The 25,622-nt window shown below is 36.8% G+C and overlaps 1 protein-coding gene across 3 annotated transcripts in view; it reads left to right on the top strand.

Annotated features, from left to right (window-relative positions):
- The first annotated feature begins 447 nt into the window (after window positions 1-447).
- The window catches only part of LOC131154083 (tryptophan--tRNA ligase, cytoplasmic), a 100,724-nt gene continuing 75,549 nt past the window's right edge, over window positions 448-25,622 (top strand). For 2 of the 3 annotated variants that reach the window (XR_009136323.1, XM_058106586.1), the window contains exons 1-3: window positions 448-791; window positions 931-1,050; window positions 11,328-11,513. Coding sequence is in view for 1 of the 3 variants with exons in the window: in XM_058106586.1 (XP_057962569.1) it covers window positions 589-791; window positions 931-1,050; window positions 11,328-11,513 (509 nt within the window). In the remaining 2 variants the exon portion in view is untranslated. The remainder of the gene's footprint in view (window positions 792-930; window positions 1,051-11,327; window positions 11,514-25,622) is intronic. The other variant, XR_009136324.1, reaches the window with a different exon arrangement.

Genomic DNA, 25,622 nt, shown 5'->3' with positions numbered 1-25,622 from the left:
GAATGAGACACCATAAAAATCTTAACAGAAGTAGTTAATATATGAGTGATATCTTAGGGGAAATGTTATGAAAAATAGGATTATGGGAAAAGTGGTCACCCCATCTTCCACCACTTTAATTTCCACCCCAATAAAAGGACACCCTATCCCTCTCATTTGTAAGATACATACATATAACATGCTTATACATACATATCGCATACTTGAAGTAAGGAGCATATAAAAAGAATTAGTAAAGATGAGAGATAAAGAGAAGGTAGAGATATTTTGTTCAAGATCAGTTTTGATATCTTGTAAAAGTCAGTTCCATATCATATTATAATTCATTCCATGATAGTGAAATTTTGATCCCATTCGCCCATGGTGTAGGTATAGCTGAATCACGTAAATTTATGTTTTGTCTATAAATATTTTTCTATTTATTTTGTGTATCTTTTATAACAAATTAGGAATATATGTCAACTAGAATATTTATTGTCCGGTACAAAGGTTGCGAGCAGCGAGCATATCACCTTCTTCTCCGCGGCGGACACTGACGCGAGGACCGCCCTCTCTCGCACTCAAACGTAGTTTATTTGACAGTGGGAAATGGAGAAGAAAGAGGAGGTGGGAGAGCAGGTTGTGAACCCTTGGGAGGTGTCGGCCAAGGAGGGAGGCAAGATCGACTACGACAAGCTCATCGACAAGTTTGGCTGCCAAAGGCTCGACCAAGCCCTCATCGATCGTGTCCAACGTCTCACCTCTCGCCCTCCTCACGTCTTCATCCGCCGCGGCGTCTTCTTCGCTCACCGGTACACAAAGTCTCTCTTTCTCTGTCTGTTTGTCTGTCTCTCTGTCCCTCTCTCTCTCTCTCTCTATATACACACACACACACACATATATGTATGTATGTATGTATGTATATAAGAGTTGATTGGTTATTTCATTTAGGGACTTCAATGAGGTTTTGGATGCCTATGAGCGAGGAGAGAAGTTCTACCTGTATACCGGGAGAGGACCGTCGTCCGAAGCTTTGCATTTGGGGCATTTGGTCCCTTTCATGTTCACCAAGTATGTCTGCTTTGGGGCTGTCTTTATGTTGTGTATTTTTGTTCTGCATGCTTGTAATATTTCTAAGTGCTTATTGTTTAATCAAATTTGAGTAAAATTACTTCTTGAAAATCAGAATTGGTGAATCATGTCTTCCTAGCTGTGATTACATGTGCGATTTTGGGGTTGGGGGGCGGTTGTGTCAGTTGTGTGTGTTGGGAAACCTGAACAAAGAGATAAAAACACACACAAAAGAACATCGAGGTATACGTGGTTGGGCTAATTTCAGCCTACGTCCACAAGAGAGATAGTTAAGTATGTATTTTCTGAAAAAATATAGAGGAGGAGGAGAAGATAAAAATTCTCACTCAAAACTCTCTTAACTCACACAGCTCTCTCTGCCTTCCCACAGCTCTGTTATTTTCCGATGATCTTTACATTCATAACACACCTATTTATACTGTGAAGAGGGTTAAACACTAAAAAAAAAAATTGTCACAATCACATTTGAATTTTTCTCCTAATTTTGTGGAGAACCACCCGCAGGTGAGTAATGGAGGAGATACCGCAACCTGAAATTCTGCTCCAAAAATCTTGCTTTATTAGCGTATGGACCTATCAATTGTCCCCCTCCATACCCATCAGAGGAGAATGCATGCAACCATTCTTTAATTGTTATCCATCTTGGCTACGTTTCTGCATAGCTTAAACTTCTCACAAGTCACTACTTTTGTCAACATGTCTGCAGGGTTTTTGTCTGTGTGAATCTTCACTAGCTTTAACAACTGCTGTTCTATCACTTCGCGTATCCAATGATAGCGAATGTCGATATGTTACGTTCGGGAATGATACATTGAATTCTTGCTCAAGTTCAGAGCAGTCTGACTATCACAATGTATTTTGTACTCCTTCTGTGTGACACCCAGTTCTTGGATAAACCGCTTTAGCAACAACATTTCTTTACCAACTTCGGTTGCGGCAATGTACTTTGTCTTTGTTGTAGGTAAAGCAACACACTTCTGCAACTTGGATTGCCATAAGACTACTCCCCCTGCAAAAGTGAAAAGAAACCCTGATGTAAATTTCCTACTATCAAGATCACCTGCCATATCGGAATCAGTATATCCTTCCAAGACTAGTTCAGCTCCCCTAAAATACAAGCATATCTTTGATGTATACTTCAAGTATCTAAAAATCTACTTAACTGCTTCCAATGGTCTTTGCTTGGATTTGAAAGAAACCTGCTCGCAGCACTTACCGCGTGGGCAATATCCGGCCTTGTACAAACCATTGCATACATTAGACTACCAACTGCTGACGAGTATGAAACTGCTTCCATTTCTTCCACTTCTTTCCTTGAAGAAGGACACGATATTTTACTCAATTTGAAGTGATTTGCCAATGGAGTAGTGACTAGCTTTGCATTCTTCATGTTGAACTTTTCAAGTACCCGTTCAACATAATTTTCCTGTGACAACCACAATTTCTTGGCTTTCCTGTCTCGAACAATTTTCATGTCCAATATTTGCTGAGCTGGGCCTAGGTCCTTCATGTCAAAGAACTTGGACAGTTCTTGCTTTAGTTCGGTAATCATGCCATCAGAGAATTTTTGAATGTAGACGCATTGATCCGCTGTAGTTCTCTTGTAACCATGACCCACCATGAATGAGTCAAATTTTTTATACCACTGTCTCGGCTCTTGCTTGAGGCCATATAGCCTCTTTTCCAACTTACAGACCATATGCTCCTACCCTGAAACTTCAAAACCTTCGGGTTGTTCCATATAGATTTCTTCCTATAAATCTCCATGGAGAAAGGTTGTCTTGACATCCAACTGTTCAAGCTCCAAGTTCAAACTTGCTGTCTAACTGAGTATCACTCGTATTGAAGTCATCTTCACCACTGGCGAGAAAATCTCGTCGAAGTCGATACCCTTCATCTACTGAAAACCTTTGACAACCAACCGAGCTTTATGTTAATGATCTTTTCATTGCCATCTTTCTTCAACTTGTATACCCATTTATTTTTTAGTGCTTTCTTTCCTTTAGGAAGTCTTACTAATTTATATGTTTGGATCTTTTGTAAAGAGCTCGTCTCTTCCTGCATAGCTTGCAACCATTTACCTTTTTTTGGATGATTATGAGTTTCTTGAAAACTCTTTGGTGCTCCCTCATCAGTAAGGAGAATATACTCAGACTCTAGATATTTCTTCGACGAAACCAATGTGCAATTTCTCTGTGATCGTCTTGGTTGAGGCTCTTCAACTGGTGGAGCTACTTCTGGTTCTCTAGCTTTTGGCAAAGGGGATTGTTGCTCTCCCTACTCAAGAGCTACTTCTTGTTCTGTAACTTTTGGCGGAGAAGATTGTTGCTCCGCCTGCTTAACACCTCGGTATCTGCTTCCCGTTCGGTTTCCAAAATTTCATCCTGCAAATTTTCATTGTCTGTGGGCAACTGTAGTGGTGTAGGAACAACAATGAAATTCTAAGCACTGGAACTGGAACTAGTAGGCTCTGTGGACTTTCCAAAATCTTCATACATATGATTTTCTTGAAAAATAACATGTCTACTTCTTATCAACTTCTTTGCTACTGGATCCCATAGCCTGTATCCAAACTCTCCATTTCCATAGCCAACAAAGATGCATGGAGTTGGCTTCATCTCAAGTTTCTGTCTCTGCTCTTTGGATACATGTGCAAATGGTTTGCACCCAAACACTCTCACATGAGAGTAGGAAGGTACCTTGCTAGACCACACTTTATCTGGAATTTCAAACTGTAGCGGAATAGAAGGTGATCTGTTGATGAGGTAGCAGGCAGCACAAACTGCTTCACCTCAGAATAACTTAGGCAGTTTAGCCAAACTGAGCATGCTTTTGACTCTTTCCATGATGGTCCGGTTAATTCTCTCGACAACACCATTTTGATGTGGGGTTCGTGGGACCGTCTTCTCATGTCGGATACCATGAACAGTGCAGTATGCTTTGAATTCTCTGGGAATGTACTCGCCTTCGTTGTCTGATCGGAGACACTTCAACTTCTTTCTTGTTTATCTTTCCACCATGGCATGAAACATCTTGAAGTTGTCAAATACTTGGTATTTTGTTTTCAAAAAATATACCCACACCTTTTGCGAAGAATCATCAATAAATGTCAAAAAATATTGTTACCGCCTAAAGTTTCTACTTCCATGGAACCACAAACATCAAAATGTACTAAACTCAGCAACTGTGATCTTCTCTTTGTAGAGGAATTAAACGAGACTCTATGTTGTTTTCCAAATAAACAATGATCACAAGGGTTTAATGGTGTACCTTTAGACACATTGATGAGTGTCTTCATTGCCAATATGAACAACCCTTTCTCTCCCATGTGTCCGAGTCTCTTGTGCCACATATTTGGTGATGCCCTGTCTTCAGTTGTATTGAGGCTGTTTGTCATCACTTTCACATGGGTCTTGCACAAGGTACTGTAGATGTGTCCTTGAGCGACAACCATGACTTCCTTTTCTAACTTCCAATTACCATTCTCGAAATGGTTCTCGTAGCCCTGTCGATCAAGGGCTGCTCCGGAAATAAGATTGAGACGAAGGTTAGGGACGTGCCAAACATCCTTTAGAGTCATTGTGCAGTCAACATTTGTCTTGATTTGAATATCTCCAATACCCACGATCTTCGAAAAACTGTTATTTCCCATCTTTACTGTACCAAAGTCTCCCGCTTTGTATGAAGCGAAGAAATTACTGTGGGGAGTGGCGTGGTAAGAAGCTGCTGTGTCTACCACCCACTCAGTATCTTGACTTGCCATGTGAAGGCACATCTCTTCATTAGCTAAGAGAAGTGATACATCCCCCGTACGGATGACTAGAGATTCACCCCCTTCCTTCTTCGGCTTGCTGTTGCTTTGACCTTGATCTCTTTGAAATTTGGGGCAATTCCTTTTAAAATGTCCTGCAATGCCATAATAAAAACAAACATATTTACCTTGTTGATTTTTGTGATCACGTGTTTGAGACCATCCTCTACTTCTGCCTCTGCTCCTGCCTCTACTCCTACCTCTCACATTTGCTTGAGGTCTTCCTCTGTTTTTGGTGACAAGGGCATGTGTTTGATCCATGCCTGCTTCCTTTCATTTGACTTCTTCACTAAGTAAAGCATCCTTGACCAATGACATGGTAAGTTTGCCTTTAGGAGCTGAATTTCCTAGGGATACTACCAACATCTCCCAATTGTTTGGCAAAGAACTAAGTAGTAATAGGGCTTGAACCTTGTCATCAAGTTTCAACTCTACGTTGACGAGTTGGTATACCAGGTTTTGAAACTCACTAGTGTGCTCGGCTATGGAGGTTCCACTTTTCAGTTTCATGCTTGTTAATTGTCTTATAAGGAGGAGGGCAACATGATGGAATACACTGTGGTCTATCCATTGTCTAATTAAACCAACAGTTTTCCTATTCATTTTATTTCAATTTTGAGCAGAAATTGATATGGGTCTCTTACCTTCATTTTCCAATGCATCTGCCAGATCCTTGCAATTCAAGAAATCCTCCATCCCTGGTTACCATAGACTATATTTTGATGCCGTCAATTTGACCATGGCTCCAGATCCTGAATCCTCCATAGAATGGACTTGAGTTTTTGGTTCTTACTTGCTCAAACGATATAATCGGAGCAAAATCACACAAAACCGACTACATGGTTGTGTCCGGAACGGCCCAAAACCTTAGTAACAAGTCCGACCTTGTCAAAAATAGACCTAAAATGGGCTGACTCAGCCCAAAAACTCGTTGTGGAGCGGGTTGACTCAGTAACGAAATATTCCCTGACTGATAGAATATTCTTGGGCCGTTATGATGTCATTTGCTGAGGTGGCGCTGATGACGTGGCAGTGGGGTCCAGTGATGATTGTGCTAAATTATACCAAGTAAATTCTTAGGGAAGTGGGGGGTCACAATGGACCGCTTAAGTCCCATTTTTTTAGATAGAATTTTCCTTAGACACGTAATTAGCACAATATATCACTACAAAAGTGATGACGTGATAGTGGAGTCTAGCGATGACGTGGCAGTGGGGCCCAGTGATGATGTGGCACCTTGGTGGCAACGTGGCAGAGGAACACGCTGCTCCTTCTTAACCTTCAGCCCCTATGATTGCAGCAACAATGATTTTGAGAAACAGTGTATGATTTTGGATTTTGCGGCGGCCCGTGTGACTTCGTTTGGAGTCCGTTTTTTACGCTGTTTTCATCATTGTGACCGTCTTGTCGTGAACTACACGATGATACGACCGAATCGAGGTTACGGAAAAACTTGTCGGACACCTTCCAACACGACTCTGATACCACTTGTTGGGAAACGTGAACAAAACAGAAATGTAAAGGGCTTCCCCTTTAACAGTTAATATCTACGGAAATGCAACTTAAACTCCCCCTCCCCCTCTTTAAGTAATGGGCTTCCCATTTTCTTTCCCTTAGTTCATTTGAACTGTAAAGCAAAGAAAATAACACCTCCCCTATTCTTCAAGTGGTAGGAATTGGAGCATTATCCTAGATTAACACTATTTTGAATAATAGGAATCTAATTAGATAACGGAATCCCATATTATTATTTTTAAAGGAAAAATAACTGAAAAATCTTAGTTTGATTCCAAACCTAAAAAGACACCCTAAAGGAAGCATAGGAATGTTGAGAAGGTCAACAAATATTGGGAAAAAAACCCATTAAACAACTCAATTAGCCTTTTTTATTTTTTATTTTTTGGCAAATTGACAATGAAAACATCATATCAAATCTCCGTTTGGCCAACCAAAAATTTTAGTGAGATTATAATCTTTATAGATCATGGATCACCATTTGGAGTCAAAAGCATAACTTTTTTACGCACTCTATGAATGTATTTAATAAAAGAATATAATCTTTTAAACCCTATCCATCATCATGTATATCTAGACAATAAAACATGATATTTACTTAATCCACAATCCTACTTGTCAACTTATCATAAAACAAGCAATAAAAATGCAAATTTTTAAAATAATTTATGAGTCATCCTATTCAATCAAACTTGAGACAAATAATACAAGCATTACTTTTATCCAACTTGAGTATTATCTTGGATAATCAAGCATCCAGTAAATGCAATCTTTGGATAGTGTACATAATCAAACATGAAATAATAAAAAACACATTGTACAATCATTATGCAATTAAATAGAAACTTTGTGATGGTTCTTTGTGAAAAATGTCAGAAAAATACAATCTTTGAACCACGACTCAGTGTATGGAAGTCTTAAATTGAGGAAGCCATATGGATGATAGCAAATAAGCAATTATAAAAAAAAATGAATCATAGAGAAATCAAATGAATGAACAATTAAAAAAGTACAAGGAAGTTTTAGCTACGAATTTGCACTTGGGGTAAAATCTCCAAGTGCTTACTTATCTCTCTCAAATGGAAATCAATCCCCTAGTAGTACAAAAACCTTAATGAAGAGGGGGCCAAAGCACCACACAAGCAGGCCAAAAAAAAAAGAAAGACATTGAACATATTGGTTTCCTAACTTCAAGAAACAGTGATTATTACGAATCCGAGGGCCACGATTTGAATGCTTCAATTATTATATCCTCGATATAATAGAGTTTCAGTGGGGTCTTGCTAGAACAACAATATAAAACTCCATCTTGACTTTTGCCTTAAATGTTCTGATTAGACAAACTGATGTCTTAGGGTCAGGATTTTGTCTTTGAAGCTAAGGCAGTGTTCCAAGGGTTAGACTTCCCCAGAACTCATCAAATATTGGAACAGGGCATCTGCTTGCATTAAGCACCACAAACAATGCAAAAATTGGAAGAAAAAGGGAACTGTGCGCAAGCACACGCTCCCAGACCATGTGGCATCTTGCCTGCAGCCCTACTTTTCTGCTTAATTTTCTCCTCTGTCTTCCCGTTTTGATCTAATCAGAAAATATTTTTCTTTTTCTACGTGGTCTGCTCGTGAAATTATGTTAAATTACACTTCTTTTATGTATTTTATGACCAAACACCTCAGCAAGGTTTAATAAATTTCAGAAGAAGGATCTTTTGCAGATTTGAGTGTAAACTTATACAACTGGGCTTGATGGGAATGGGCATTATAAATTCTTGGCCAAAATGGGTTGTATTATGAGAAATCTTATTATGGAGATAGGTTAGATGGAATCTTTGGTTGAGGTTTTATGCTTTTAGCATATAAAAGTTTTGGCAGTAGGTGGAGTTCGTGGGTGGGGGGTTTTTGTCTAGTGCTTCCTTCTCAGTCATTATGAACAAGGAACCCAAGTTGTGGTTTAAGACTTCAAATGGTGTTCGGCAGGGGATTCCTTTGTCTCATTTTTTGTTTGTGCTTGCATTGAACATTTTTACTATGTTGATAGATAGGGTTGTGGGTAGAGATTAAGTGAGGGGGTTGTTTGAGAAGTAAATGGTGGTTGTGTCTTATTTGTAGTTTGTGGATGATACTATCCTTTTCTTGTCTGACCATAGTAATTCTTTGTGAATATTGGTACCACCCTGCATATTTTTGGGAGAATTTCTTGTCTAAAAAGTAACATGGGTAATAATGGTACAACGGTCAATAATTTGAGTTTAGATAGGTCCTTAGCATTAGCTTTTTTAGTTTACTGTGGTGTTCTGGATTGGCCTTTGATTTACTTAGGAGTTCCTATTGGTGGTCATCCTAGATCATTAGTTTTTTAGGACTCAGTAGTGGTGAAAGTGTTTAAAGTGTCTTGGTGAGTGGAAGGGTGACTTGTTGGTTGTATCACTCTAATTCAGGTGTCTCTTGCTGCTATTCCTCTTTACTTTTTGTCATGGTTTGGATTATGGTCAGGGCAGTGGGTAAAATAGCTGAGGATTACGTGGGATTTCCTTTAGTTTGGAGTGGGAGAGAGGAGGGATCATGTGGTTAGTTGGGAGGTCTTTTTTAGGTCTAAGTTTGAGCGAAGTCAGGTTTTGTTAAGTTGGTGTCTAAAACATGCCTCTGATGGGTAAATTGTTATGGCAGTTTCCTTTGGATGTGATCTCCCTTTGGAACAAAGTGACTAATATTAAATTTGGTTTGACTGAGAAACGAGGTGATGCTAATATGAGAATTAGAAACATTTGTGAGAATCCATGTAGGTTCATTTCACAAACATCTTCATTGTTCTTTTTTCCACAATGAACAAATTGGGCAATGGCTCTCATCTTCTTTTTGAGAGTATGTTTGGGTGGGAGTTTTTTCTTTCTTTGTTCTGTTTCTTCATATCTTTTGTCTTTCCATGATTCATAATGCCTCTATTTCATCTTTTATGTTAATTTCTGTAGATTCTATTTTTTTTTGGGATTTTGTATTTTTGTAGGAAGTAGGAACCTCAATAATTGGGAAATTGAGGAGCTCTCATCCTTGCTTTCTTTCTTACACGGTCGCCATTTTAATAGGATGGATTCTTAGGTTTGGGTTTTGGATGATTTGAGGATGTTGTCTTGTAGATATGTTCGATCATTTAATTTGTTCCAATGTTTTAAAAGGCTAAGGTGTAAGGTGAGGCGTTTTAACCCTTAAAAGGTGAGGCTTAAGCTTTAAGGCGTTGAGGTGTAGGCTTTTTAAGAATTTATTTTTAAGATTAAAAAAATATAAAATTTTTTATATACTTTAAAAATTAAGAAAAATTAGGAAAATCCTAAATATAATGTAAGAAAGAAAAATTGTGTTTACTTTGCAAATTACTTGTCTGCTTGCTAACTTGAATGACATGAATCATGACAAGAGATAGCTATACTATTACATAGGTCAAACTATTTTCATGATCTGAGACACAGCTCTTTGTTGTTTGGGAAAGATTGAGGTTCACGAGTTCTATAAATCAACTCATATTATGAGATTCCTTTTATACAAACATGTAGTTAAAATTTTTTAACCAAAATTTTACTTGAGAATCACACACCCAAAATGCGTAAGCCTCAACTAAAAAGGCGTGCCTTTTGTAAAAATGCATTAGCCTCAGCATATTACGCATTAGCCTTTTTGGAATTTGGTATTTTAGATTGAGCCTCAAAGCATTTTAGGCATGTTGTGCCTTGAGGCGAGCCTGGATTGAGCCTTTTAAAACACTGATTTGTTCTTCAAGGTCTTCCCCCCTTCATTTTATTGTTTGGAAAAATATGTAAGATAAAATCATTTATTTGGTTTGTGGTTCTTGTGGTGAGTTCCGCCCCCCTTCTGGACCAACTTCTCATTTTGAAAGTAAAATTTTGGGCTGTCAAATGGTTGATAAATAGAATTTCAGCTTTTAAAAAATAGCTTTTAGTTTTCTTGGGGAGCTATAAAAGTTATAGAGTTGAAGCTTTTAAAAGCTAAAAGGTAGCTTTTTTCTAATACAATATTCCATTCCTTGGGTGTCCTTACTATTATTTTTTTCAAATATTGCAAAACATGTGCATTAGTTACATTTCCTAAAAATACATTCATTTTGGTCATTTTGAACATTTTCAGGCACTTACAGGCTTACAGCCTTTTTACTAATAGTGTAGGATCAACTTTTTCTTCCTAACAATTCATATTTCATAGTAGGACCAAACAATTTCTAATACAACCCCTGAATCAGCTCCTTCTCATCAGTTCCTTCCTAAAAATTCCTTTTCTTCAACCCCCTGGGGGGTGAGGGGGTGGGGTGGTGGATGAGCCTTTATAGATTAGCTTCAAGAATCTGCAGTGGTGCAGACTAGAAGGTCTTATAAGTCTTATTCCCAGATGTCTGTTGTCTATATTTGAGAGTTTTGAGACTGCTTTGTCTCTTTTTTTATTTTTATTTTTTTATTTTATTTTTTGGCATTATCCAGTTGCTTGGGATCCTCGGACTAGACTGTTTGGCTTGTTTGGAGGAAGTTGGGTCTGTCCAGAGTTAGTTGAAGTTTTTCTTCTCACTTCTTTCATAGGTTTTGGTAGGAGTAAGGATGCTAAAAGGTTGTGAAGATGTGCTGTTTTTGGTTTTGAATTTGGTTGGAAAGGAATGTGTGAATTTTAAAGGGGGGCTTTAATTTTGTCTTTGGGATAGAATTTGGGTTTTGACATCTCTTGGGTTTTCCTGTTCACTTTTCAAAATTCTGATGTGATTGAATCTATTTTATGCAGTTGGTTTTTTATTATCTCTTTTTTTTTTTAATTGTAATTTTGTGTTGTCCATCTTTTCATGCTGGCTACCTTATTACATGCCCTTCTCTGTATGCTATCAAATTTTCATACATCACATATCTAATTTAGTGCATAAAGCATATTATTGCTTGCAGGTATCTGCAGGATGCGTTTAAAGTTCCACTGGTTATTCAACTTACAGATGATGAAAAGTGCATGTGGAAGAATCTTTCTGTGGAGGAGAGCCAAAGACTTGCACGTGAGAATGCTAAAGACATCATTGCCTGTGGGTTTGACATTTCGAAAACCTTCATTTTCTCAGATTTTGATTATGTTGGTGGGTAAGTGTTATTCATGTTTTAACTTCTAATCTAAAAATACCAGTTAATCTCGTATCAAGTTTCATTGGTAATTTCAGTTATTATTATTATTTTTGCCCATCATTTTAACTTTTTGTCTTATATAGATTTTGCCTTGTCAAATTATTATTATTATTATTTTTTTTAATGAACAAAGACCTTGTCAAATTATTATGCATTCATGCACCTAAAATTTTTTTTTAATGATGGATGAAGTTTGCAGGTTTTAGGATTTTATATATATACATAATAATAATAATATTTTGATCTGGGTATTGGCTGGGCTATATCCAAGATTTTAATGTTCTGCCTTTGTGCTTAACCAGTCAAAGACTGTATTGTAAAATTTTGGAAATGTTCCTGTCTTGAGATTATACCTCGAGAATCACTAATTTGTCATGAGAAGCTGCTGAAAATGGAGCTGTGTATTTTTTCTTGTAGGGCATTAAGGCATATGTATATATATATATATATATATATATATATATATATATATATAAAATTTTTCATGAGCAGCTGCTGAAAATGGAGCTGTGTGTTTTCGTTTGTAGGGCATTAAAGCATATATCTGTCATTGGAATCTATTATTGGAGGAGATCTGAGGATGCTGTGAACTGAATAATCAGTAATTTATGGTTTTAAAAATTGTAGTTTGTTAGTACTTGGAGGAAACGTAGAGTTTCTTGATTGGTTTAGATTTAAACTTAAGGTGAGCCTTGGAATGGCTAAGACTTATGAAGTTAGCTGCATGTCAGTGGCCATATTTTTTTCATGTGGTGCTAGGGTTTTGATTGGATGATACAATCTATTTAAAAATAAGCAGGTGGTGCTTTGACAATGAACTTGAGTTTATTTTGATTGGGCAACATTTGAACTTTAAGCTGACCTTTTGAGTGGCTACAGCATTTGAAGTTGGCTGTGTATAGGTGACCATATTTTTGTCATCTTCTGATAATATTTGATGTTTGTGTATATATATGTATGTATGTATATATGATCTATTCCTATGAAAATACTATGCTGCTAAAACATTTTTCCCTCGACTTTCTGCCATTTGATTGTGTGATACTACATTATCCTGTTCTGACTGGTGTAGTGCACTTGAGGCTACATGTTTTCATTTGAATAATTGCTGTCATGGGATGTGATTTATTATTTTGTTTTAAGTGAAATATTAAGAGTGAGGCTTTTAGGGGATTTATACAATGGAATCTGCTATCTCCTTTATTGTTTGTTCCCGTGGTTCATGTCGTGGGCAGATCAATAGATAGGGCTGTGGATATAGGGCTTGTGAGAGGAATTGTGATGTGGATTGTGGGAGTTGTGGTGTTTCATCTTAGTTGACACTATTTTCCCCCCCTTATTTGATAGATAGTACTATGAATTTGCTCACTATTTTACAGCTTTTTGAGTGGGTTTCTGGTTCAAAAATAAATTTGGGGGAGAGTGAGATTGCGAGTGGTAATCTTAGTTCTATTAGATCTTTGGACTTGGCTTATTTAGCTAAGTGTGCTACATTGGAGTGGCCTTTGAATCATTTAGGGGCTCCTTTGCACGGTAATCCTTGGTCTATTGAATTTTGGGGATTGAGTGGGTGGGTGGGGGGTGATTTCAGTGTTACATGTAGTTCAAGGGATAGACTAGGGGGCTTTAGTCTCTTGTAGTTTAAAAAAGTTCGATTTCTCTATTTAAGATTGCGGGCTTACGTATATTTCTCTTAATATTGGCTCCACCTGGATGGTGTTAGGAAATGGGCATGCTTCCTCATGTGTTGATAGATTCCTATTCACCAACATGTGGGGAGATGTTTCCTTATATGTAGTCCAGTAGACCCTTGCAAGGCCTATTTAAGACCACTATCTCGTGCTCTTAGATTCCTACTTGATGTAGTGGGGCCCCATCCCATTTAGATTCGAGGATATGTGGTTGACGCATCCCTCATTTAAGGAGTGTGAGGAATTTGTGGGGGAGTATCAGGTTTAGGGATGGGAGGGGTTTAAATTGATGAAAAAACTAATGTATGTCAAGATGAATTTGAAACAATGGTATATAGAGGCTTCTAGGAATGTTAGAGAGGCTAAAAATAACGTTTTTGGTGAAATTGTTGGAAAGCCGGAGGAATGTTCTTTGTAAGATAAGGAAGCCAAGGCTGGAATAATATGAGAAGACATGAATTGGCACTAGAAATCGAGGGTCGAGTGGGTTATAGATTGGGGCTGCAACTTGAGGTTCTTCCATAGACTGGCTAATGGGAGGAGGAAGAAGAATTTTATTGAGGGCTGATCCTGGGAGTGGTTAGGGGTCATACTCAGATTTGTATAAGATTATGGACTTATACAAGCAGCTATTCGCTTTTGCTCAAATAGGCTAAGGTTGGGGAGCTTGGATTGGAGTCCCATAGAGGCGACCTTAGCTCACCTTTTGGAGTGAAGCTAAGAAGATAGTGCTTGAGATGTGTAGCCCCTGACCTTCATGGATTCACGATGTCCTTTTTCCAGGAGAACTCGGGGACTCTGCAAGAGGATTTTTAAGGAATTCCACAGAAATGTGGTGGTGGTGAGTAATAGTGTGAACTCTCCTTTTTTATTTTTATCCTTTTTCCTAAAGGAGAGATCTATGAGAGTGAAGGTTTTTTAGGCTTATTAGCTTGGTCAATAGCCCTTACAAGATTCGTTAGAGTTCTATCTAAGAGTTTGAGAGAGGGTTTGGGGATGCGGTGACCATGGCTTAGCTTTCATTAAAGGCAAGCAGATCTTAGATGCTGTATTGGTGGCCAATGAGGTGGTAAGAGGATGTAAGGAGGAGAAGGCTTATCTTTAAGCCATGGTTCGAAATCGCGGTCGCGGGTAACGTCGTGTAATGGTAGCGGGAAACGCGGGTGTTACGTAACGGGAAGTGAGCGTAACGGTCGTGAATTTTTTTCACGCATGCACAACCATGCCAAAATCAAAAAATATGCATGAAATCCATTAATACATGATTTTTAATGAATTTTGAAGGCTTTCATTCAACCTACAGATGCTTTTTAATAGACATTATGATTTTTATATTAATTTTAGTGCGTTGTTTACAAAAAAAAGCATATTTTTTTTATAGTTTACATTACTTTATAAGATGTAGAAATGTAATTAAAATGAAGAATCAATTAATTAAAGTCATAAAGTTACTAAAAATAAATCAATAGACTCAATACTCAATATACACATTACACATACATGAATTTAAAAAGTGATTAATATCAAATATCAATAAATAGTTGAACGCCACTTAGTGGGACTAAGACTTGGTTTTGTTGTTGTTGTTGTATCAATAAATAGTTGAAAATACATGAATACAATATTACAAATTTATAACATAACACATGTCACCACAAAAAAGAATGACGTGGAGGGTCTTCATAATTTGCATCTGTATCTTGAGATTGGGATTGGAAATTATCTCCCCATCCTTGTGGAAATACATAGCTGAATAAACCCAAGTTTGCGTCATTTCATTGTTGCTCTTGAAAATGTACTGGTGGTGAAAATCCAACTGATATAGGGGGTGCATAATCTCCTCTTTGACCATATCCTGAATAATGTCCATAAATTGGGGCTGGGGCTGGGGCTGGCTTTGGGTAGTGTGTAGAAGAAGACTCGCTAGATCTTGAGATTCCTGATCCACTAGGATAAAAACGTGAGTCACGAGATGCATAATGTGGATATGCTGGATGAGATCATATGATTGTGATCATGAACCATCTAAACCAAAGTTGCTAAAACTACGAACCACACCATATGAATCTTCAGCAGAATTACTAGGGTCACCACGAGCACTCCTTCTTCTGGGTTGTGAAGATTGGTTCCTTGGAGGAATACCCAAGTCATAATTTTCAGGTATGTCATGTAGTCCATAACGATCAGAAGGATGTATATCCCTTACAAATGATGTCCTTGTGTCATATCCATAATTATATTCTACACCGCCGCCTCCACTACCACCACTACCACCCCCCCAAACCCTAGCTCCAGCACCACTATTACCATCATCATCACTTGGTGGGTTCAAACCAAGATTGTCATAACTTTGTGTATGTTTAGGGCTTGAACTTGAATCATCATGCACGTTTATTGGTAGTTGATCACCTCCTTCTGTAGTACCACCAACTTCTTTATTTAACCAATTTGAATTGTCCTGACCGTCAAGTAGTGGTGTCTCTCTCTCCTCTAACCATTGACTTAAAGTATCATCTTCTTCGAAATTGTAGTCCAAATTGATATGATTGAAACTCTCTTCAATTTCTTGTTGGCTTCTCATTGTACGTCTTAACTTTAACCTCGTGTTGTAATGTACGAAAACAAGTTTTTGTTGTCTCATGTACTTTAATCAAGTAAGTATTGTTTTCGTATGAATTATTCTAGTATTCTGTATTATGGATAAGGCTAATGTGGTCTGGCTAAGAACTCTGATTGCTATTCTTTGGAGCTAGGAGCACACAAGCCATAATGAATCCACAATTCGGCTGCATGAATAATTAAAAAGAGTTTTATGTCAATATAGCGTATATTTCAAAAGTCAAATTTGAACATAAAGAGAGAAAATAGAGCCCATTCATCCATTATTTAGGTATATAGCCTATATTTACCAGGATTTGTTTGTTTCACTGTCCTTTGAGCGAACGGGGTTCCAAAAGTCTCCTGCCTATCTCGATATAGCAACAATTAAAAAAGGATGATTGTGAAATATAATTAATTAATTAGATATATTAATAATTATTTTTGAAAGTATTACAGAATACTAGAATAATTCATTATTCAATTTAATAGAACCAATACTTACTTGATTAATAGCCCGAATTTGAATATCTATATCGGGTACCAACTTGGTTATCACTTTTTTAACCTTATCCATGACTTCTCTAGCAACTTCAGGAGAGGGTGAGGCACCATAAAGAAATTGTGGGTTCAAAAAATATCCTACAATTAAATTTAGAAACATATTAATCAATAGTTTTGTAATGCAACTATACATAATTTAAAAGTTAAAATAATAAGAAATTGTATTTGATTTACACTTACCAGAAGCGTGCAAATCTTGGTGCAACTGAAAACTCCACCGGTTGTCAATAATTTTTCAATAGTTTTCGTAAAACCGGCAATCTTTTTGAGTGGCCAATTTCGCCCTATCAATTGCCTCGTATATGAAACCCATGGTTGGTTTTTCATCACCATCAACCAATTTAAGAACTTTCACTAAGGGTTCTTGCACTTTAATTATATCAGAGGCCTTTTGCCAAAACTCTTTGCTTAAGATAATCTTCTTCAAATCATATGCTGGGCCTGATTTTGCCATCCAAAACCTTGAGTTTTTCCAAGCATCAGATGTAAACATTTCCCTTAATGCTTGTTTATGCCTGATAATAGTCTCCAAAGCAATGAAGTTGGTGGCAAATTGAGTGATGTCAGGGCGAAGTAACTCTTTATTAATTGTGAATTTCTTCATGAAATTCACTGTCCATGTTTGGTTGTAAATAAAGGAGGTTATTGTTCTTGCATCTTCTATGACCTTCTTCACGTTACTTTTCTTACCAATATCTTCAAGAATAAGGTCTATGCAATGAGTTGCACATGCTATCCAATAGAGATTGGACCTCTTCTGCATTAATAATTTTCCTCCTGCTTTCATTGCAACTTTATTATCAGTCACTACTTGGACAACATTCTCCTCTCAAATTTCTTCAACCACCTCGTCCATTAATCTGAAATGAAATTATAGATTCAATAATTACTACTATTTAATTAAAAACTTGCAAGTCCATAATACTATTTGCATATACAATTAAAATGAGAAAATTACTTGAAATAATATTCAGCTGTTCTGCTTGGCACATCAGAGATATCAACTGATTTATGAAACACGGTGCCTCTATCGCAATAAACTAAAAAATTTATAATGTGTTTTCTAGTTGGTCCTGACCAACCATCACACATAAGGGTTACACCTCTTTCCTTCCAAATTCTAGCAAAAGAACACAACAAACAATAACAACAAAACCAAGCCTTAGTCTCACTAAGTGGGGTCGGCTATATGAATCCTTTTCCACCAATTTATGCGATCATGGACCATTTCTTTTGATAAATTAAAAGATATTAAATCCTTACTCACTATCTCCTCCCAAGTTATTTTAGGTCTACACCTACCCCTTCTACTGCCCCCCACAGTAACTAAGTCACTCTTCCTCACAGGTGCACTATAAGGCCTACGTTGCAAGTGTCCATACCATCTGAGTCGTCCCTCCCTTATCTTATCTTCTATAGGAGTTACACCTAACTTACCACGAATATGTTCATTCCTTAATTTATCTTTCAATGTTATACCACTCATCCATCTAAGCATCCTCATCTCGGCAACTTTTACTTTTTGGATATTATGTTTCTTCGTCGCCCAACATTCTGATGCATATAGCATAGCTAGTCTTATAGCTGTTCTATAAAACTTCCCTTTCAATTTTAAGGGTATTCTACGATCACATAGAACACTTGAAGCACTTCTCCATTTTACCCAACCTGCTTTAACTCTATGCATTACATCATCTTCAATTTCTCCTTCAGCTTGCATAATAGATCCAAGGTATCGAAATCTACAAGTGTTATTTATTTCTTCATCATCAAGTTTAACTTTGTCTCCAATATTCCTCCTATCATTACTAAAATTACATTTCATATATTCTGTTTTATTTCTTCTTATCTTAAAGCCTCTAGATTCCAAAGCTTCTCTCCATAATTCTAACTTAGCCTCTACTCCATCCCTAGTTTCGTCAATTAATACAATATCATCTGCAAACAACATATACCATGGAACCTCCTTTTGAGTACTCTTAGTCAATTGGTCCATCACTAAAGCAAAAAGATAAGGACTCAAAGCAGATCCTTGATGTACACCTATGGTAATTGGAAATTCTCTAGTTTCTCCATCTATAGTCTTTACACTAGTCATTACTCCATCGTACATATCCTTAATGACATCGGTATACCTACAACATACACCCTTTTTTTCTAAAACCCACCGTAGAACTTCCCTAGGTATCCTATCATATGCTTTCTCAAGGTCAATAAATATTATATGCAAGTCCCTCTTCTTTTCCCTAAACTTTTCCATTAATCTTCTTAAAAGATAAATAAGCCTGTGGTAGATCTCCTAGGCATAAAACCAAATTGATTTTCTGAGATCTTCGTTTCTAACCTTAATCTTTGTTCAACTACTCTTTCCCATAGTTTCATCGTATGACTTATAAGTTTAATTCCACGATAGTTATTACAATTTTGAATATCTCCTTTATTTTTGTATATAGGTATTAAAGTGCTTTTTCTCCATTCATCTGGCATTTTCTTAGTTTTTACAATTGTATTAAATAAATTAGTTAACCATATAATTCCGTTATCACCCAAGCATTTCCAAACTTCGATTGGGATGTTATCTGGTCCCATAGCTTTCCCATTTTTCATCTTTTTTTGTGCAAACTTAACTTCGTTAACTCTAATTTTGCGAATAAATCTTATATTTTTAGTCTTTTCCTCATTTGACAATTCTAAATTTAAGCCTTCTATTTGGTTTTCATTAAACAACTTACTAAAGTAACTTCCCCATCTTTCTTTAATATCTTCGTCCTTAACCAAGACAATATCATCTTCACTTTTTATACATTTTACATTTCCTAAGTCCTTGTTCTTCCTTTCTCTAGTTTTAGCAAGTTTAAATATATCTCTTTCCCCTTCTTTTGTACCTAATCTATCATACAAACTATTAAATGATCTATGTTTAGCTTCACTAACGGCCCTTTTTGCATCTTTTCTTGCCTCCTTATATTTTTCAGAGTTATCTCTGTTTCTATATTTTTGCCACGTTTTATACCAAATTCTTTTTGTCTTTATGATTTTTTGTACATCTTTGTCCCACCACCAACTTTCTTTGCTATTTGAGAATCTTCCCCTTGATTTGCCTAAAATCTCTTTTGCTATCTTTTTAATAGAGCTAGCTAATCTATTCCAAAGAGTATTTGAATCTATCCCATCCTCTAAGGTCCAATCCCCATCTTTGATCATTTTATCTTTAAATTTTATTATATTTTCTCCTTTTAGGTTCCACCATCTAGTTCTCCTACACAGGTTTATTTTATCCTTTTTCTTCCATTTTTTAATGCATATATCTAACACTAAGACTCTATGTTGTGTGGTTAGACTTTCACCTGGAATAACTTTACAATCCTTGCATGATAAACGATCTACCCTCCAAGTTAAAAAAAAATCTATTTGACTTCTATTTTGTCCACTTTTAAAGGTTATTAAGTGTTCTTCTCTCTTCTTAAAGCAAGTATTCATTATACTAAAATCATATGACATAGCAAAGTCTAAGATCATCTCCCCAGACTCATTTTTGTCAACATATCCATATCCTCTATGTATCCTTTCATAATTTTTATTATCTCTTCCAACATGTCCATTCAGATCTCCTCCTATAAATATTTTCTCAGTCCCTGGAATGCCTTGTATAATACTATCCATATCTTCCCAAAATTGTCTCTTAAGATTTTCTGCTAAGCCAACTTGAGGAGCATATGCACTAATGATATTTATTATCTCTTGTCCTAATACCATTTTGATTTTTATAATTCTATCCCTTACTCTAGTTACATCCACAACGCTATCTTTTAAGTTTTTGTCTATAATAATGCCTACTCCATTCTTATGTTTTTCTTTTCCAGTGTACCAAAGTTTAAATCCTGATTTTTCGATTTCTCTAGCTTTCTCCCCCACCCACTTAGTTTCTTGAAGGCAAATTATATTAATTCTTCTTCTAATCATTGTATCCACAATTTCCATGTTTTTACCCGTAAGTGTCCCTATATTCCAAGTTGCTAATCTAATCCTAGTTTCCTGAACTAACGTCTTTACCTGCCCACGTCCAGAATGATGCAGGAACCCTCGCATATTTGACACCGTACCTGGGCGTCGACACTGCGCGTCGCTTCGAGGCGACAACCTAGCCCACCCTCGCCCACTTTTCGCTACACCCGGGTGGTTCAAGTGCAACGCGTTGCTCATAGGGGACGCCTCAGCAAATATTCGGTAAGGATTCATATCATAGTGATATGACAAATTTTACGCTGGCTGTCAGCTACCTAACGCAACCCTCCTCCTTAACCCGGGCTTGGGACCGGCTGTGTGTGAAAAAATTAGGACATTAAGTGCATCATAGGCGGAGTTAAATTCTAAAAAAAGAAGCTATATAAATTTCAGATATTTCATAGGGTGATGGACTTTTCACCCCCTTTCCAACCTCTGCAGCAATATCAAACATAGGTTGCATAAATGAGAGGTAGCAACATTCGCTGGAATCCGATTATAAATTAGGAATTTTCCAACTGCTTTTCCTTATTTACTCTTTAAACCTTTCAGTAGCTTAGTGTTGATTTTTGGTTGTTTTGCACTCATGCTTCTTTCTAAAATAGGATCCATTGCCTTTAGTCTAGCTTCAGGAGCATCAGGATTGATCCATTGTCATCCACTACCTCCAGCTTCTTGATTACTATAAGATTGAGCTCCTGCTTTATTGAAATCACTGGTAGCATCACTGCCAGAGCCATCTCTCTCTTCATAAATATTACCCCCTCCAGTTGTTCTTGCTTGAAATCTTTGTCTCTCTTCCCATTGTTGCTGTGATCGTATGCTTTCTTGTCGAGCAAATCTCATACTTTCTTCTTCCAAGTCTTCTTCATCGCTCAAATTCTCAAAATCTCCTATAATTTGGGCTTTTGCTTCTTCTTGCCCTTTTTTGTTTATCTCTTTTTTTCTCAGCATACTGTTGTAGATGTTTCATCATTTGTTCTCTTACTTATGTGGTCACATTTGAGCATCTAGCTACTTGACCCTTTTTATGTGCCAAGTGTTGTTTCAAGCGTGTAATGCCCTCTTTCATTATCTTCCCACATAACTTATACATAATAACATGTCTATTACCGTCCACCGCAGTACGAAAATGTCATCCAATATCCTCACTATGTAAGTTCTCATTTCCTCTACCACGTGACATATTGATAGACTTAATTTGATGATCTCTACACAAAACATAGAGAAAATACAAAGTTACAACCTTTCTAAAAAAATGACAAGTATAATATAATTAGTAATTTAGTAAATATTAAATAATAAGTACTAAATAGTCCTTCTAATTTTAAATACTTATTACGTAAAAATAAAATATAATATTTGATTAAAAATAATAAGTAATGTTTATTTAAAATATTTAAATAAACAAAATTAAAAAATATTAGATATTTTATTACAAAAAAATATATTCCTTTATCTTTAAAAAGATATTTTCATTATTTTTTATAACTTGATTTTATTTTCATTTATAATTGTAAGAAATTAACATTGTAATTTTAAAGGTGAAAAAAACTTTTGCTTTACTTTCATATACATCATAGCATCACTAATAGAGATCCATACAATACAAATTAGCTATTTAACTTTTTAAGCATTTTCTCAGTATATGGATTAAAAATAAAATTTTTCTACAAATTCCAGTAGTAAAAATCAGAATTATTAATGTATTAACTATGAGGAAGAGTGACTTAGTTACTGTGGAGGGGTAGTAGAAGGGGTAGGGGTAGACCTAAAATAACTTGGGAGGAGATAGTGAGTAAGGATTTAATATCCTTGAATCTATCAAAAGAAATCGTCCATGATCGCATAAATTGGCGGAAAAAGATTCATATAGCCGACCCTACTTAGTGGGACTAAGGCTTGGTTTTGTTGTTGTTAAGTTACCAATTTTTACTTTATTTGATAACTAAAAACAAAAAATAGATCATGTAAAGATTTATTTTACCTAATTTTAAATTTAAGGTCAAAATGATGTTTTAAAACTTAAAAAATATTAATAAACAGGAAATATGTGATAGAACTAGATTTTCATAATTACCTTTCAAAAAATATAAGACAATTAAAATATATATAAATTAAGAAAATTTTATTTTACATAATTATTATTGATTTCTAATTTTTTACTCTGTTAAATTACTTTTTTTTTAATTCAATTTAACATACATAATTTACAACAAAATATAATTTAAAAAAAAAACATAATGAAAAGTTTAAGACTTAAGTGCAGTGGGTGTTGAGTGTTGACTGATTTTTTAAAGCTTATCTCATACGCTGGAGATGAGCAGAGAGTTTGAGACCAAGAGAGGGGACTCAAAGGAGCCTCGAAGCCTCGAAGGAGTCGAAGCACGAATGGGCAATGACTTCAAGCTCTGAAGCCAAAATCGAAGGGCTGGCTGGTGGCGAGTGGCGACGACTGGCTGAGGGAGCTGCCGAAGGGCTATCGGTGACTCGCAGAGGTGGCGGAGCTGTTGCAGACCTGTCGCCGGTGACTCGCCAAGCTGCTGCAAGTCTGCAACTCTTGCAAGGCTGCGAAGACGAGTAGATCTGCTCACTGCTCACTCTCAGGCTTCGAAGAAGTGAAGCCTTCTTATTTAGCTTCGGCCAACAAAATTTCAAGGTAAGTTTTTTACTTTGCAGTTTGCTCTTTGAATGTTAGACTTAGATAATTAGATTGAAATTTTGTTGGGAGAGGGGGAAAGCAGTGCTGCAGCAGAAAGCCTGCTTTAGGGATTTAGATTTTTGCAAGCTGTCGGCCATGTAACGGTCTGTGTTACGAAGTGTAACGTTGGGTAATGGCCGTTACGGACCGTTATGGAGACGTAACGGCCGTTACGACTGTGAATTTTTTCCGAACCGCATTATCGGCCCGTATCGGTTTTGGAGCCTTCGATTTCCATTACGTATCGGCTGTTACGCTACATAACGGCCGTTATTTAAAACCATGCTTTAAGCTGAACTTGGAGGAGGCTTATGATAGGGTGAGTTGGCTTTTTTTGAGGATAAAATGATGCGTAGAAAAGGCTTTGGGTTCGTGTGAAGGAAGTGAATTAAGGGTGTTTGAACTCGATCAATGGGTAGCCTAGAGAGTGGTTCAAAGCGGGGGCTTAGGCAAGGGGATCTGATGTCTCCATTTTTGTTCACCCTAGCTGCAAATATTCTTAGGATGAGTTTGGGCCCCCTTTTTTGTCCTAACGTCTCCTTTATAAAAGCAAAAGCTCGGTCTAATGTGTTTAGTAATCAGCTTTTCCAGCTTTTAGAAGTCAACTTTTAGCTTTTTTGGGGAGCTTTTAAAAGTTACAGTTTTGAAGCCTTTAAATGCTAAAAGCTAGATTTTTCTCCAATAAATTATTTTATGCCATTGTTGTCCTTATTTTTCTATCAAATATTACAAAACTATCAAAACATTAATTATATTTCCTAAAATACATGTCCATTTTATTCATTTTAAATATTCTTAGGCATTTTACAACTTTTTTACTGAACACTCAAAGCTACCTTTTTCTTTCTAATAGTTCATTTTTCACCCCCCATTGGGGGGGGGGGGGTCATTAGAACAATATCAATAAGTTCTTTTCATCATCTTCTTTTTAAAAGGTTCTTCTAAAAAGCCACAGGGGCCAAACTAAGCCTTAATAGGATGCTCGCACATGCACAAGGGTTGGGGTTGAGGAGGGGCTTATGCTGCTTATCATTTGGTAAGGAGGAGAGGCTGAGTTGTCTCATCGGTAGTTTGCTGATGACACAATGCTGTTTCTGGAGTGCCCTCCTTTCGTGTTTTGAGGAAGTTAGGGTGCCACTTTGGGTGATGGGTGAGTTTGTGCTTGTGAGATATTGGGGTTTTGGGAAAAACAGGGAGGGAGAAGTTTTATGATGGAGTGTGGTTTTTGCTATTTTGTGGACCTCATTTATTCAGATGAATGCAAGAACCAATAATCACACATCCTCTCATTGTTTGTTGTGGAATAGAGCAGTGATTCTAGTCTCTGTTTTGGCCCATCTTCTGGGGTTATTAGGGGGTTTGCCGCAGCCCAATCTTGTTATGGATTGGCAGGCAGTGCTGTAGTAATTTTCTTGGCTGTTTCCTTTTGCTTTTTGGAAGACATCTTGTTCTCCCCCCATTGTATTTTTGGTCAGTGTTAATATACTTTGTTAAAGCTTGATATACATTATTGGCCCACAAACTAAAAAGTGGTAATCTAACATAGTATTAGAACTGGTTTCTAGGAGGTCTTGGGCTCTAGTCTTGTTGCCTGCCTTTGTTGTATGGTGTTTAAAAAACTATTGTGTTTATCTAATTAGTGTTATTTATTGTGTGTTTATCTCTCCATGTGCTATCGGGTTGCATGTGCGGGGAGTGTTAAAGCTTAATACACATTGTTGGCCCACAACCTAATAGCTTAAGCTTTTAGGTAAAGTGGTAATCTAACATACTATTTTCCTATAAGGGCAGCCCGGTGCACCAAGCTCCCACGTATGCGGGGTCCGGGGAAGGGGTGGACCACAATGGGTCTATAGTACGCAGTCTTGCCTTGCATTTTTGCAAGAGGCTGTGTCCACGCTTCGAACCTGTGCAGGTCACATGGCAGCAACTCTTTTCCTTTAGAAAAATATATTTCTTTTTCTTATAAAAAAATATCATCAGGTGATGTCTTTGTTTGAGGTACAGTTGGCTTAGTGATGCAGGAAAACTGATAGGCAACAAGAAAAGGAAAGGCTTCCCATAGTTGGAAATCAAATTCAAAAAAGGGTTTTAGTTGTCTGCTATGGCTGATGGGTTTAGTTTGTTGAAAAGTTGGTTTGATGCAGAGAAGTTATGATTTTGACGTGTGAAATTCGGGATAGAAAAAGTACGTTGGTTTGATTTGTTAGGGTTTAAGGTTCTAAGATTTTCAATGTGGCTCAAGGGATCATGGGCTTTGAACTAGGGTTACGCTATTGGAGAAGTTGTGCGCGGGGATACATCAATTAATCAATTTCAAAAATTCATATTTAGGCATATTTAATATTGGATTTCCCCTTTTTGATGTTAAGAGGCGAAGTAAATTTACGATGAGTTATAGCAACATTAATGCATATTCTACAAGTAAATCTCATTGGGATTCCCCTTTTGATTAATGTGCTTGATTCTTTTCACAGCCACTTGGATTGTGATAAAAGAGTTTGGAGT

Source organism: Malania oleifera, chromosome 4 (genome assembly GCF_029873635.1).
Source record: "Malania oleifera isolate guangnan ecotype guangnan chromosome 4, ASM2987363v1, whole genome shotgun sequence".
Lineage (NCBI taxonomy): Eukaryota > Viridiplantae > Streptophyta > Magnoliopsida > Santalales > Ximeniaceae > Malania > Malania oleifera.
The sequence above is the reverse complement of the archived record's forward strand: the minus strand, read 5'-3'. Positions and strand labels throughout refer to the sequence as shown.